A 15177-nucleotide genomic window follows, 5' to 3' on the forward strand; every position below is an offset into this window, starting at 1 on the left:
AGTTTAGGAACAGAAATTCTTCTTGGACCCAAACTGGGAAACTGCAACAGAGGAGTTAAGTGACTTACCCAAGGTCACAGAAGTAATGTGTGATAAAGCTCAATATAAAACTCAGATTTCCTGACTCAGTCCAGTTCTTCATCCACTAGACCAGATATGTAATTGTATTATTTTAATAAATGTTCCAGGATTCTAGTAGGTTTTGTGGAGAAAATACATTCCACTGTGTAAGTTAAATTAAACTAATTGGATCTATATCTTTACAAATAGACAAGTCAGTGGCAGCTGTGAGACAATGCTGTACAACTTTTGCCACACAGCTCAAAAAGGAATGTCTCTTAACCAATTTAAAATATATATAGAGAGAGAGACTGCAACCTAATTCATTATTCTGTCATTTTGTGAGTCTAATAAAGCAAGAACAGCTGTTAGAGTCTCTGAGTACCTGAAACTGAACTCTTCTGAGAAATATGGAGACAATATCAGAACTGCAAACACAGTGTACACAATGCAAAATTAATTGGAAAATAGGTGGTCTGAGAGTTAGACATATACTTGTGGCTTGTAAACATTTGTTCAGCAGCTAAAATAACAGCAATATATTAAACTTGTAATGCATCTCCTTCTAGCACCTAACAGAGAGAGACTAATTAATCATCAATCATATTTTTTAAAGTACTGAATTGACTGTATTGAATTATAAACCCTTAATACTGCTCTGGTATATTGGTGCACAACATATGACATGGATTTGAGTGCAAAATTGTGCCCATGACAAAAATATGTAAGTGAATGGTTTAACAATAAGAAAATGAGTCAAAGTTAAATTTGCTCAGAGATGACAGCAGTGCCTAATCCAGGAGAAATGTGTACCTATCAGCCTTTTCTCTTGCGGCTAATCTGGTCCCAGGTCCAAAATATAAAAATAGTGAGAACTTCGTTATACAGTTTACTTGCTCTTTATTCCTGTGTTATTGTTACTTAACTAACTGCAGCCGCATCCAACAGTCCTGTGTGTAAGTAACTCCTACTGAAGTCAATGGGAGTTATTTGTGTGTACAGATTGCAGGAAGAATAGTGGGCCTAAACTAGACCTAAGCAAAATATTTGTATCAAAATTTGAATATGCTCAAATTGAGATTGAGGTTTGGTATGTTTTACAGACCTGGAGGAGGATGTTTGCAGAATGGGAAAATTCACAAACTCCACTCCAATATCCCTACTCAAGCCAGCCAGACTCTCTCCTTCCCTCCCTATCAGTTATTCACAATAATTGAACAAGCCCCAGGACCCACACTACTTATCATGGTAAACTTCTCCCCTATTGCAGTGTTCCTTGATGTGGTCCCCTCTCCTTTCTGAAGAGAGAGGATGATTGAGTCAAGAAAGTGGAAACAGGGCACAGAAGGATAAGGGAGTGCTCACACACACATCCCTAAAAACAACAACACTGAGGGGTCCCCAAAGTTTGTTGAATGGAAAGCAGAATGCATGTAGGAAGGGAGCTACTCTACTTTTCTCAGAAAAACTTCTGCCTGTATGAATGTTGTGGAATCTCAGCTAAGAATTTCCTCACTTTCTCATTGTTAATAGGTACAACAATGTTGTTTTGAATTAATAGATATTTATTAAAATCTCTACTTTAAAATAAAGTTTCTTTTTCTCTGGAAGCATGGTATTTTTTTAGTGTTTTCATTTTATGTAAATTATTTGTTCTTGGTGGATAAATTAGAGCATTTCAGTTCATCTTTTTCTTGCATGTGTCATTTAATAGTAGAGACCCAATCACAAGCTAAATGATAATTATTGTCCTACAAGCTGTTGCACCCAGCTGGGAAGAACTGTTGTAACAAAGTAATTTCCATCACAATAAGTAAAGCAGAATTGCATTCAAAAAGATAAAAGCTGTATCTTTGGGATGCTTGTCCCGTTTCCCTTCATTTCTTCAGCACCAACCAGAAGCCAAAAGGAACTTCTGATCAGCTACCTCGAGGGTTTGGAAGGAGAGAAGAACAGAAAGAGCACTTCTGCCACTCTTATTCTGTGGAGGAAAGAAAAGGGAGATGATGACGAAAAGCCGAAAGGAGCTGATTATACAGCTACCCAGAGGGCTCCTGTGCGGAAATAGAACAGAGGAGGGCACCTTTGCCACTGTGATTCAGAGAGGGGTGGGAGCAAGAAAGGAATTGCTGCCCAAAGGCCAGGTTTAGTCCCAAACTATCATTTTAAAGATTGTCTCTATTCAGTTTCAGTCCCCTTATGACGGATATTAAATCCCATGGAGAGAGTGCAGTGAAGTGCAACCAAGATGATAGTTTTTTTATGAGGAAAGGCTAAGAAGGGTGAACCTGCTTGTACTGAAATACAGACAATGCTGAGATGCCATAAGAGGGCTTGATAGGATAGACTAAAATAGGATGTTTTCACTGAAGGACACAGACTAAAATGCAGGCAGGTTAGAGTAAACAGGAATTCATTCAGAGCTGGTTCACTTTAAAGAAAGGGATGGAGAAATAGATGAAGCTTCATTTATATCTCATGGGATTGCTCAGAGGTGCAAGATTATTGGGGCAGGATTATAGCACAAATTATGTGAGTTGCTGGATTTAGCCTCCCTAAAACTCACATATGTTCCAGTAGATCTCCCAATTAGTGGTGTGGCTTTTCGAGAGAATAAATTTTACTACAACATATTTGCTAACAACATAGTAATTATTACCTAGGATGGAAAAAGAAAGCATTCCCTTTTGTTAAAACTTGCTACACTAGAGTTTGGGGCATTGTGGTCATGGAAAAAAATAATTCATCAAAATAAAACTCAACAAGCAAGAAAAATAATAATGATCAGTACCCAGTGATGAGACGGCATGCCCAGGAATAGAAGTCAGGAGGCATAAGGAGCCTCCTTTGCCTTGGCTCTCCACATTGCCAGCACCTTGCTGGACAGCTATTCCCCTTTATGCACAGGTGTGTGGGAAGGCAGAAGTGGGAAATAGGGCAGAGCCAAGACTCTGCCTGCAACATGCCAGCCTGTGCACCTGAGCCAGTGTGAAGGGAAATGTAAGCTACCAAAAGGGCTGGTGCACATCACTTCAGCAAGGGGGGAGCAGGGACCAGATTGTGATTCTCAAAGTGGCCACAAGGGTGCTGTAGATCACCCTCAGAGAATTCCCCCAATGTAGACAAAAGTTCCCTGGCAGGTATAGAGTTTGCATATCTGGCTCTGCTTCACCTCTCCTAGAAGCCCCTGGTGCATGATGCAGATCAGGTTTGTTCCCAGGGAAATGAGTGTTGCCGGAACACTGCTACACTCCACCTGTTCATGGTTGCCAGAATGGCCTACAGGGACCTTTTGTAGATGGACATAGACTCAGGCAACCGACATGCTGATCTGACCTGTGCAGGGAGCTGCACTGACTCGTAGCAAGCCCCAATATAGGGGAGGGGGCAATTGCCACCCCTTACTTCCAGTTCTGTGCAGCACTCAGATCAGATACACTGGTGTCTTGAGCCCTAGGTCACTATTTTTTCTTTATTTTCAATGTAGCACAAGATGGAGTCATTATTTTACATTTTCACAAATACTTATGGGTAGGTCCCTACCAAATTCACAGTCATTTTCATCAATTGCATGGTCAGAGGATTTTTAAACTAATAAATTTCATGATTTCAGCTATTTAAACTGGAATTTCACAGTGTTGTAACTGTAGGGGTCCTGACCCAAAAAGAGTTGGAGGGTGCGATACTCCTACGCTTACTTCTGCGATGCCGCTGGCAGTGGCGGAGCCTTCATCCCCCTTTCTACAGAGCTGGGTGGCCAGAGAGTGGCAGTGGCTAGCTGGGAGCCCAGCTCTGAAGGCAGCACAGATGTGAGGATGACATAGAATGGTATTGCCACACTTATCTCTGCGCTGCTGCCTACAGCGCTGGGCCCTCAGTCAGCAGCTGCCACTCTCCAGCCACCCAGCTCTGAAGGCAGAACAGAAGTAAGGGTGGCAATCCCGTGACCCCCCTAAAATAACCTTGCAACCCCCCCTGCAACTCCCTTTTGGATCAGAACCCACAATTTGAGAAACATTGGTCTCCCCCATGAAATCTGTATAGTGTAGGGTAAAAGCACACAAAAGACCAGATTTCATACGGGGGAGGCCAGATTTCGCAGTCTGTGACGTGTTTTTCATGGCTGTGAATTTGGTAGGGCCCTACTTATGGGCCTTATTCAACAGGCGGTGGGACTGGCAATGACTTTAATAACTGCTCACTTGAAGAATATCTAAAAATGTGGGGGAAACTACTGTTTAAATTTTCCCTGACAGAAAATATCAGGTAATTAGTAATATATTGGATTTAGTTATAGAAGAAGACACCGTCTGTCATATAAAGATGTCATATATTTCATGTATTTGATAACAATAAATATGGCTTTCTGTAAGGTTTTAGTAATCTGAGTTTTAAACTGGTATTTGATCATCTCTCTTTTGTTGTAAATATTTACTCACAAGGTATTTATAATGTAAGAATGATGGCAAAACTCAAATTGACATCTCTGTTGACATTTTTCCCCCTCATTGACAGTGCTTCATATATTGAAGATGATTTATTATGATCTATTCAGCCCATTTTTTTAACCTCCACTCTATAACATTCTTAAAATTATAGTGATATTCCCTTCAGGGAAAGAATAATACATATTTTCCCTGAACTAATAACCTTTTCAAGTTCTCTTCCTTTTTTCTTCCACTGCAGTGCTGAAGTTGTGACAGGTAAGGAATTGCCAGGAGATGAACTGACATTATAAATGTCAGAGGTCAGTACAGGTGTAGGAAAGAGAGAAGCTGCCAAGAAAGCAAGCAACATTTTTGTGGAAACATTCCAATTATATCTTTGTTGAGCACAACAGTCCTGTTGCTGGTCTGCTCATGCTTTCAGAACTAAAAATAATAAAGGACATTTGAAAAGGTTACACATTTGGCAAAACTATGTATTATGCCTTGCCTAAAGGGAATATTGCCATCTATTACAAAATGTTACTGTCCTAGCTTAAAAAGGAAATTGCTAATAAATTATCTCTCAGTGTATCTCCTTATCCTTCTGAAGTAGCACAAAATGAAACCCCAGGCTTGAGTCACAAGGCCAGAGGTGTCACAAAATGACACTCAAACAAATATTCTGTGAAACAATGCATTCGCTTATTGCAAATGTTGCATAATGTTCAGGTAGAATTACAAAACTAGAAATGCTAAGCTTTAAAAATATTGTGTGTCTGACAAAGCCACAGTGCTTTAAAATACTTTGAAACCGAAACAATACAAGGTCAGCTTCTTACACTGTTCTCCCTCCCCCTTCCCTTTTGTTTCTTTAAGATTTGAATTCCTTCACACAAAGCAGTAACATTAGTTTCTGAAGTGGTTTTAGAATCATTCACTGGAAATGTCTTTTGTTAAAAAGAGGGCTCATTGCAAGTTTCACTGTCAACAGAACAGAAATGAATCTACAAGCAGGATTAGAAGAGTTTTTGAAACACTTAAATTTCTCATAGAAGGGAGGCTGTAGAATGTGGCTTTGCACTGGTTTCTCAAAAACAGTGGGTGGGAATTTCACTCTTCTAAAGGGCAGGGAACTGCAAGTTATTCTGTGAGCACAAGGCAGAATCAGTGAAAAACTATTTTTCATATTGTGAAAATGAAATATTTTGCAAATTGAGTTCTGATTTTGCAGCCCTTACATGAATACTCCTAGTGAGCCCTAGCCTTTGTATGGCTGTATATTTATACTGTGCTCATCAACATGGTATTTGGGCACCCAATATTGCACCTCCTATTCATGAGTGCAACTCCTGTAGGCCTCAGTTGAGGAACTGCATCTACATATGGGCCTGATCTTGTAACCTCTTACCCACATGAGTAGTCTTTACTCAGACAATCCCACAGAGGTGTCGCCTAAGGATGTGATCCTATGAGATTATGGGTGCTTCCTATGAGGAATTCCTGTGGAATCTTGTGGACTAGAGCACCCTCTGTTCCTTCTGGATTCTGAGAACACTGCTGAGTCTAATGACCTCAGCTCAGAATACTCATCTGAGTAACAGCTGCATGATCAAGCCTTAGGAAAGCAAAATACAAGCAAATTCATCAGCTCTTAGGAAATCACGCAAAAATTTTCATTGCAAATATTTCATACAAAATTATTTGAAAATTTTCTGATTTGCTGCAAGAAAATGCCCCCACCCATTTCTAATTTGACGATGTGCTTATTGTTTGACAAAATATCTCTAATAAGCAGTTGGACATTGTCAAAGGATTTACTACATCAAATAATCGTTTTTGAGAATTTAGGCCAGTTAATTAGGCTGTCTGCCCTCAAAACGCTCACAGTTTCCAAAACTATCAATCTCTTATTTTTATATAACACCAGTGGTATGGTAGGGTGCTTTACAGGCACATAGGAAGATGAGTTCTCTCCCTTAATAATGTACAGCTTAAATAATAACATTTGGATCACGGTATTTATAACACTAAAGGTCTGATATCCTCTTGTTCTCCAAGTACTCACTCTTCCTTTAAAATAACATCCAGATTTTTTGTTTGTTTCTAGCCCCTGCTGCATGTATATTTCACATTAAGAGGTACATGTGTGTGCTATTTTTGCAATGCCACTCCTTTGCCCATCTGCATTGCTGTAATAAGGTTGCTGTGAATATTATACAATTTGGTAAAAGTATTCACCACATTCTCACATTGAGTAGTGCCTTACTCCATAAATAGTCCCTTTGATTTCAGTAGGTCCACTTAAGGAGAAAAATTCTGTTTAGTGAGGCTGGTGGTAGAATCTCTTCCTATGTGAAAGCAGCAAAGAGTCTTGTGGCACCTTATAGACTAACAGACAATTTGGAGCATGAGCTTTCGTGGGTGAATACATGCATCCGACGAAGTGGGTATTCACCCACGAAAGCTCGTGCTCCAAAACATCTGTTAGTCTATAAGGTGCCACACGACTCTTGGCTGCTTTTACAGATCCAGACTAACACGGCTACCCCTCTGATACTTCCTATGTGAACAAAACTACTGGCAGTTCTAAATGGAAGTAGCAGTCAAAAACAAACTTTGTTATGGCTGCACTGCCATCTAGTGACACAATAAGAGAACATGTACTTCATTTTATTTTATTTTTAAAGATCAGCATCTTCATGACCCATTTGTCCAACTATGGGAATGATCGCCTGGGGTTGTATACCTTTGTGAATCTAGCCAACTTTGTTCAGAGCTGGACCAACCTGAAACTGCAAACTCTGCCTCCAGTCCAGCTGGCTCACAAGTACTTTGAGCTCTTTCCTGAGCAGAAGGACCCTCTCTGGCAGGTAGGATTATAAAAAAAGAGATGAACAGAGAATATTTTTGTCTTGTTTGTGAAGAATTTTGTTTTAACTTCCCATCAAACAAAATGGTGATACTTAATAGTTTCATAATCACCTGCTGAATTTTAAAGATTAAGGTAATTGTTTTCTTCTGTCATTAACAGATTGTCTTAATCTGCATTTAAAAAGAGAGAACAATTTAAAGATGTTAGGAATTTGTTTCTCATTTTATTGCTGACTGCACCTGATATTTACAAATACAGTAAAAACTTTATTGTGTAATTCCTCCCATATCTTGAGTTATTTTGTAACTGACAGGAATGAAGCAACTTAAACATCTTTTAAAAATAATTGATATTTTGCCATTAAGGAAATTGCATCTCTTGCCATGTGCAGTAGCAGAGGAGTGTATCCTATTAACTGGAGAGAGGATTAAGGCTCACTGGTGCCTAGACACTACTACAGGGGTCGGCCACCTTTCAGAAGTGGTGTGCCGAGTCTTCATTTATTCACTCTAATTTAAGATTTCATGTGCCAGTAATACATTTTAACGTTTTTAGAAGGTCTCTTTCTATAAGTCTATAATATATAACTAAACTATTGTTGTATGTAAAGTAAATAAGGTTTTTAAATGTTTAAGAAGCCTCATTTAAAATTAAATTAAAATACAGAGTCCCCTGGACTGGTGGCCAGGACCTGGGCAGTGTGAGTGCCACTGAAAATCAGCTTGCGTGCTGTCTTCGGCTCACGTGCCATAGGTTGCCTAACCCTGTTCTAGTATGACTGGCCTACTAGAAATAGATTAAAAAGTAATTCACAAAAAGGATGGGAACTGGCCAAGGAAGAAATTTACCAATACTGGGCCTAATTTATCGATTGTATCAACTCCATTGATTTAATTATTTTACTTAAAAGTGAGCAAACTGAAAATATCAGGATGTGACTACCATATGCTGCAGTCTGCACTGACCCTGGAACTGACACATATTCAGTGAATCACCTAATCATTACACCACGGTCACTGAAGATACAGAAAAACAACTGATGGACCTATTGAACATTGCAGCATTGCTTGTGCACAAAATTGGTGACAATTCAATTATGCCAGTGTAATATTTTTCTTTAATGTTGAACTAATCTTACACATTAAAACTAAAGCTGCCCAAATATTGTAGAAAATTGTCTCTGAATATTCATTCTGACAAACGAATTCACTTTCAGTGTGATCCTACCCCTTTTTGGTTGGCTTTGCAAGAATATTCCTAAGGACAAGCTTTACTAAAGCAAATATCCTCAAAAAGCACAATTTAAACGTGACCACTCAAATGTTTTCCAATAGTGGATTTTGAATTACATGCCTAATCAATAAGTGTGAGTGTCAAATTTAAAATGTAATACTTTAATACACAGCTTGAAATTCACACTGCTGTTATTTAGTTAAATAAAACATCTAATCAGAACAAAAGCAATGCCATGTGACTTATGTAACAAACTGAGCATGAATTTCATAAATTTGCAATGTACTGTACCTGAATGACCTGCAGATTTAGAATTATTTATTGAAAAAAATTGCAAATAATTTTGAATAAAAAGTACTGACAGTGTTGCAGTTTGTTTGCATACAGTTCATAGGAAGTTCCTTACTTCTGCTTTAAAACATTTGCACTAAATTATATTACCAGCATATTTGTTAGTTTTGCTGGTGTAATCCAGAAGATTCTTTTTAAAAAAAAAATAGCCTAAAAGAAGTCTGATTTCCTCTTCCTGTCAGGTATATATTGCTAAGCAGCAGAACTAAGACCGATCTGCGTACACAAGCAGTATTTTGACTTCTCCTTTATTTAGTGACAGTACTAGGTGCCACCTTATGCCCATATATGAAACTGGTGGCAAAATGAACCCTAGTATGAAAGTCTTTTTGCATGCTATTAAACACCTGCATATTTTTTACTTTGAAGAGTGTGGTAGGCTGAGCATACACTCTTCATGCCAGTTGGAGATGCACAGAAATTCTGGATACCTACATGTGAATGCAGAGGATCAAAACAAAGTTTGAAAGCTGTAATCAGCCATTCATTCATTTTAAAAACTGCAGCCCGTCTTAGGGTCTTAGCTGTTATATAAGGGTAAAAGAGAATGAATTGGCAATTAGAGAACTTCATTAGTGATTTAAGTACAATTCCATTTTTATGCAAGTGATCAAATTGCTCATTTTGAATGGTTCTTACATCTAAAGTACAATGGACCAGATTCACCCCGGGCATAATTCCACTGAATGTAAGCACCAGGAATGGATTTGTCTGTTAAACCAATGTCTGTTTTGAACTTGGATGGATATATACATAGGAGATCACAGTGAAAACAACATTTTTTTGAATACAGTTGCTTGAACGTTCCTCTTTACACAGAGATGAATTCAGAGCGGCTGTTCTCTGTTACATTGTAGATCTTGAGTAAATCCATTTACACCACTGTAAGTGAGATCAGAATTTGTCACATAGCATATTGGTATCCATAATAAAGGAGCAGATGATGTTTCCTACTACGATTTCTTGTAGACCGATAGTTCCTGGAGATTTATGTATCTAGGGCAAAAACTGAACAAAAAATTACAAATAAAATTCTCAGATATTGCTTTTGTCCCACTTAGAATCCCTGTGATGACAAGCGGCACAGAGATATCTGGTCTAAAGAAAAAACCTGTGATCGATTACCAAAATTCCTGGTTATAGGACCCCAGAAAACTGGTGAGAGTTTATAGCATTTTAATGAGTCTGGTGATATGCAAATTCAAATTATTACAATAGAGAATCAGTTTTAATCACGCCGAGCTTTGTATAAACCTTGATTATCTGATAGCACATTTTATTTTCTGACATTATTGTACCTTGGATAATGTAAGTGATAAAAACGTTACACAGACAGTGTAGTTGTAGTGGAGAGTGTTAGATTTTTCATTGGGTTTAACTGAGAAGTGATGTGATTAACACTCTGATAAACAGATCAAGTGGTGACTGAGTGATTGACAGGATTTTATCAAAGCTGAGAGAGGAAAGGCAGTAATTTTTCAACACATGTACACAGTCCCATGGCCCCCAAGCTTCAACCTGTCCTACAAGAAAAGTGTGTCTTGTTTACAGGAAGTCAGTGTTATTCAGTGGAATTTACACTGCAAGTCAGGAAATCCCTACAGGACAGGTAGAATTGTAAGGCTGCAGGACTTTATTCATTTAATTTATAGTTGCTTCTCTTTGTGATCAGAAAATGGCACATTTTTTTATCTACTCCCTTTCATATGCCACCAACCACCTACTGTTAATATATCTAACAAGAGTTTAAGTGGCTGGAGTTTAAGTCAATCTTTTTTGTGACAACTTCAGCACAGATACAATAATTTGTTTTTAAAATCAAGTTTTAAAAACATTAATAGGTGTATCATCAACAGTGATGCTCCTGTATTCAGTATTAATTGTACAAATGTCTTTAAAAGTGTTTGGTTAAGAATTATAGGACCAGGATTTCAGCTGGCGTAAATCAGCATAAAATCATTGAATTCAATGGAGCTATGCTGGTTTACACCAGGTGAGGATCTGGCTCACAGAATATATATGCTTTGTTAACCTTTGGACTTTCATCCTATTTTCAGGTACCACAGCTTTGTATTTGTTCCTGATTATGCATCCTTCCATCATTAGTAACTCCCCCAGCCCAAAAACCTTTGAGGAGGTACAGTTCTTTAATAGAAATAACTACCACAGGGGGATTGATTGGTAAGATGGGTTATTAGTATAAATATAAAAGTTTATGTACTGTGCACAATACAAAAATGGCATTACACTTTGTAATGTGTGTCTACACATTTTGAAAATGACTACTACTACCCTTCTAAAATGATATTTAAATGCACATAAATTACCGTGGAGGGTAGGGATATAGGCTGGAGAGTAGGGATAGGATACAGAGGGACCTAGACAAATTAGAGGATTGGGCCAAAAGAAATCTGATGAGGTTCAACAAGGACAAGTGCAGACTCCTGCACTTAGGATGGAAGAATCCCATGCACTGCTACAGACTAGGGACTGAATGGCTGGGCAGCAGTTCTGCAGAAAAGGACCTAGGGGTTACAGTGGATGAGAAGCTGGATATGAGTCGACAGTGTGCCCTTGTTGCCAAGAAGGCTAACGACATTTTGGGCTGTATAAGAAGGAGCATTTCCAGCAGATTGAGGGACGTGATCATTCCCCTCTATTGGACATTAGTGAGGCCTCATCTGGAGTAGTGTGTCCAGTTTTGGGCCCCACACTACAAGATGGCTGTGGAAAAATTGGAAAGAGTCCAGTGGAGGGCAACAAAAATGATTAGGAGACTGGAGCACATGACTTATGAGGAGAGGCTGAGGGAACTGGAATTGTTTAGTCTGCAGAAGAGAAGAATGAGCGGGGGGGATTTGATAGCTGCTTTCAACTACCTGAAAGGGGGTTCCAAAGAGGATGGATCTAGACTGTTCTCAGTGGTAGCAGATAACAGAACAAGGAGTAATGGTCTCATGTTGCAGTGGGGGAGATTTAAGTTGGATATTAGGAAAAACTTTTTCACTAGGAGGGTGGTGAAGCACTGGAAAGGGTTACCTAGGAAGGTGGTGGAATCTCCTTACTTAGAGGTTTTTAAGGTCAGGCTTGACAAAGCCCTGTCTGGGATAATTTAGTTGGGAATTGATCCTGCTTTGAGCAGAGGGTTGGACTAGATGACCTCCTGAGGTCCCTTCCAACCCTGATATTCTATGATTCTATGGTAGCCTCAGTCAAAAACACAGTAAATGCGTAAGATTTTTATCTTCCCTCTAATGCAGCATATAAAGAGATATCTGTTCTCAACATGAGGCAATACTATGTAATCTTAATGAGAATTACATGTATGTCTCAGGATGTTAATATACTTAGAATGTGTGAATAACAGAAAAAGGAAAGCAATGTATGTTTCTTAATTATATATCTCTTTAGGGATGAGATTCTCATACATTTCTCTGGCAGGTGCTTTGTTTCCTATTTACACGTGTTTTTGAAGCTATGACAATAAAAGTAATATTATAAATTGAGTATAAGATAGCATGATTAATATTTCAGGTTGAACATCTTATTTCTAAAATACTGAAAAGACTAATCTAATGAAAATTTCAGCCACAAGCAGTTTGTTCTTGGTTTTAAATGGAAAACAGTAAATTGCCAGTCCGTTGTGGGGGAGAAATGCTTTTAAAAAGTATTTTCAAGGATCAGATAATGAGGAAAATATTCAGCAGTCAGTAAGGTAGTAAACAGGGATAAGTGAAGAGAAAAGGTTCATCATCACTACCTTATTCCCCATGGTTTACCCAAGAAGTTACCAAAGAGCTCGACAAAGATACATTTGGTTGGTCTTGCTTTCAAAAAGTGCTGCAGGGTAAAGTGTTCAAAGGTGAAAACCAGTAATACAGCGCATTAAGCAGGGAGCACCAATAAAAGATTCTTGATACTCAGTCTTGTTTCTTTACTCTCTGGCGTCAGGGAAAAGTTATTGCCTTAGACTTTTTATTCATCCATAAAATTAATAGTGTAAAGGCTGCTATATGTTCCAAGTGGAGAAAATTCACATAGAATTTATTTTAAGGTCTATAGTTTTCATAGAGTTATAATTGTTGCAGCAGATTCTTATTACAAAGTTCAGTGGGTCAGCATTCATTACTGACTGTGAGAAGTCAGTCTGATGGGTGGGAAATAGCTGACAGCTAACTGATAAAATCTGCTGACTATCCACCAATCACACAGACTCTTAGCTATTTTTATGGAACAGCTTTTTATATTTATGTTAGGTGAAATTCACCCCCTGGCAGAGGGCCAACACAAGATCTGTGCAGTGGGGTAAAATTTAACCATTACAGTCAATCCACTCTGAAGAAGTTACTATATATAGTATTTGATATTGTTAGCAACAGGAGGTAAAAAGAAAAACACAACCACCCAAATTTGTCAATTCCCTTTCCCCCCCCTCGAAAACAGTGAAAACTGGTATGTTGGTTGTGGATAGACAAGTCTGATGATAATATGACAGGTTGTTGGAGGAGGAAAAGCTCAGAACTAAACAAACTAAAAACAGCCTGCTTTGTTTCCATAAAACTCTGATATATAGAATAGTAATTCAGAGGTGCTTTCACCACTTGGAGGACTCTTGTCTGAAGAGGTAGTGAGATTTTCTTGCTAAGTTTTTAAGTAACATCTTCATGTTAACAAACTCTTGTCAGATTTGATAACAGGAACCCTGATTCTGAATATTATTTTCTTAGATATTCTGCTGTGGTGTAACTGAAATGCCATCCTGTGCTGTAATAGGAATAATAAAGCACATTTTTTTTATAAATAGCAGTGGGCCAGATTCAGAAGTTTTTATTTTTACTCAGTCTTTACTATTGACTTTGATTAGAGTTTTGCCTGAGTAATGACTGAGTAAGAAATGAGTGACTATTTCAGGAACTGGCCCACTATTTAAAGAGGATAAATTGTTTGTTACACCTATAACACTTTCTTCTCAGTACAAAAAACAAGGCCTTTTATTTTTGAATGTTTTTACTTGACAATGATTGTCTGTTATTTTTATGGATTATTCTCTAATATATTTAACATATGCACCCACCCGCCTTGCTTTAGTGTATGCAGGACTTTTGAGTAATTCTGAGGACAGTGTTCCTTTTCTAGGTATATGGATTTCTTCCCTGTACCATCCAATGTCAGCACTGACTTTCTCTTTGAAAAAAGTGCCAACTACTTCCATTCCGAGGAAGCTCCCAAACGAGCAGCTTCCCTGATCCCTAAGGCCAAGATCATCACCATTCTCATCGACCCATCAGATCGGGCATACTCCTGGTATCAGGTAGGGACTTTGAAAAATAAAGGCAGGTTCTAGTTGAATTAAGTATAAAACAGTTTTTATCTGGGAGCGTCTTAATATATTATGATTAAATACTGAAAAAACAGAGGGGTTTGATCAGGTAAGCATTTATTTGAAAACCAGTTCATCACACAACAATTCCCTGAGTACAGAAAAAGCTTCCTATACATATAAACTTGATAATCCACTCTTTTAAAATATATAAACACTGAAGGCCATATTTTTCAGAACTCTGGCTGTACTATGTGCATGCAAAAAAAGTGCTTGTATGAATAACTGCATGTAAAGAATCTGCATTTACACAACTAATTGTGCATCTGAGTGCCAGGCATGTGAACAGTTGCCCAATTTGTGCTTCCAAATATGAAGTATGTACATGCAATTACTCATGGTCTAAGTTTTTTGCAGACATGAAATAAGGCCTGAATTTTGAGTAAGGTTAACTTTTTAAACTTTTGTTAAACTGACCATAATAAAGGAACATATATAGGGACCTACCAAATTCATGGTCCATTTTGGTCAATTTCACCATCATAGGATTTTAAAAATCGTAAATTTCACGATTTCAGCTATTTAAATCTGAAATTTCATGGTGGTATAATTGAAAGAATCCTGACCCAAAAAGGAGTTGTGGGGAGGTTGCAAGGCTGTTGCAGGACGCTATCCTTATTTCTGCGCTGCTGGTGGTGGCAGCACTGCCTTCAGAGCTGGGCAGCTGGAGAGTGGCGGCTGCTGGAGAGTGGCGGCTGCTGGCTGGGAGGCCAGCTCTGAAGGCAGCAGTGCAGAAGTAAGGATGGCATGGTATAGTATTTCCACCTTTACTTCTGTGCTGCTGCTGGCGGAGCACCTGGCCAACAGCTGCCACTGTCCAGATGCCCAGCTCTGAAGGCAGTGCAGAAGTAAGG

General features: G+C 38.5%; 1 protein-coding gene across 1 annotated transcript in view; it reads left to right on the plus strand.

Moving 5' to 3' along the window:
• Positions 1-15177, plus strand: part of LOC123371906 (bifunctional heparan sulfate N-deacetylase/N-sulfotransferase 3) — a 119678-nt gene that overhangs the window by 76687 nt on the left and 27814 nt on the right. The window contains exons 7-10 of the mRNA XM_045019782.1: positions 7175-7357; positions 10005-10101; positions 11001-11124; positions 14080-14254. Of these exons, the coding sequence (XP_044875717.1) occupies positions 7175-7357; positions 10005-10101; positions 11001-11124; positions 14080-14254 (579 nt within the window). The remainder of the gene's footprint in view (positions 1-7174; positions 7358-10004; positions 10102-11000; positions 11125-14079; positions 14255-15177) is intronic.

This window comes from Mauremys mutica, chromosome 5 (genome assembly GCF_020497125.1).
Source record: "Mauremys mutica isolate MM-2020 ecotype Southern chromosome 5, ASM2049712v1, whole genome shotgun sequence".
Taxonomy (NCBI): domain Eukaryota; kingdom Metazoa; phylum Chordata; order Testudines; family Geoemydidae; genus Mauremys; species Mauremys mutica.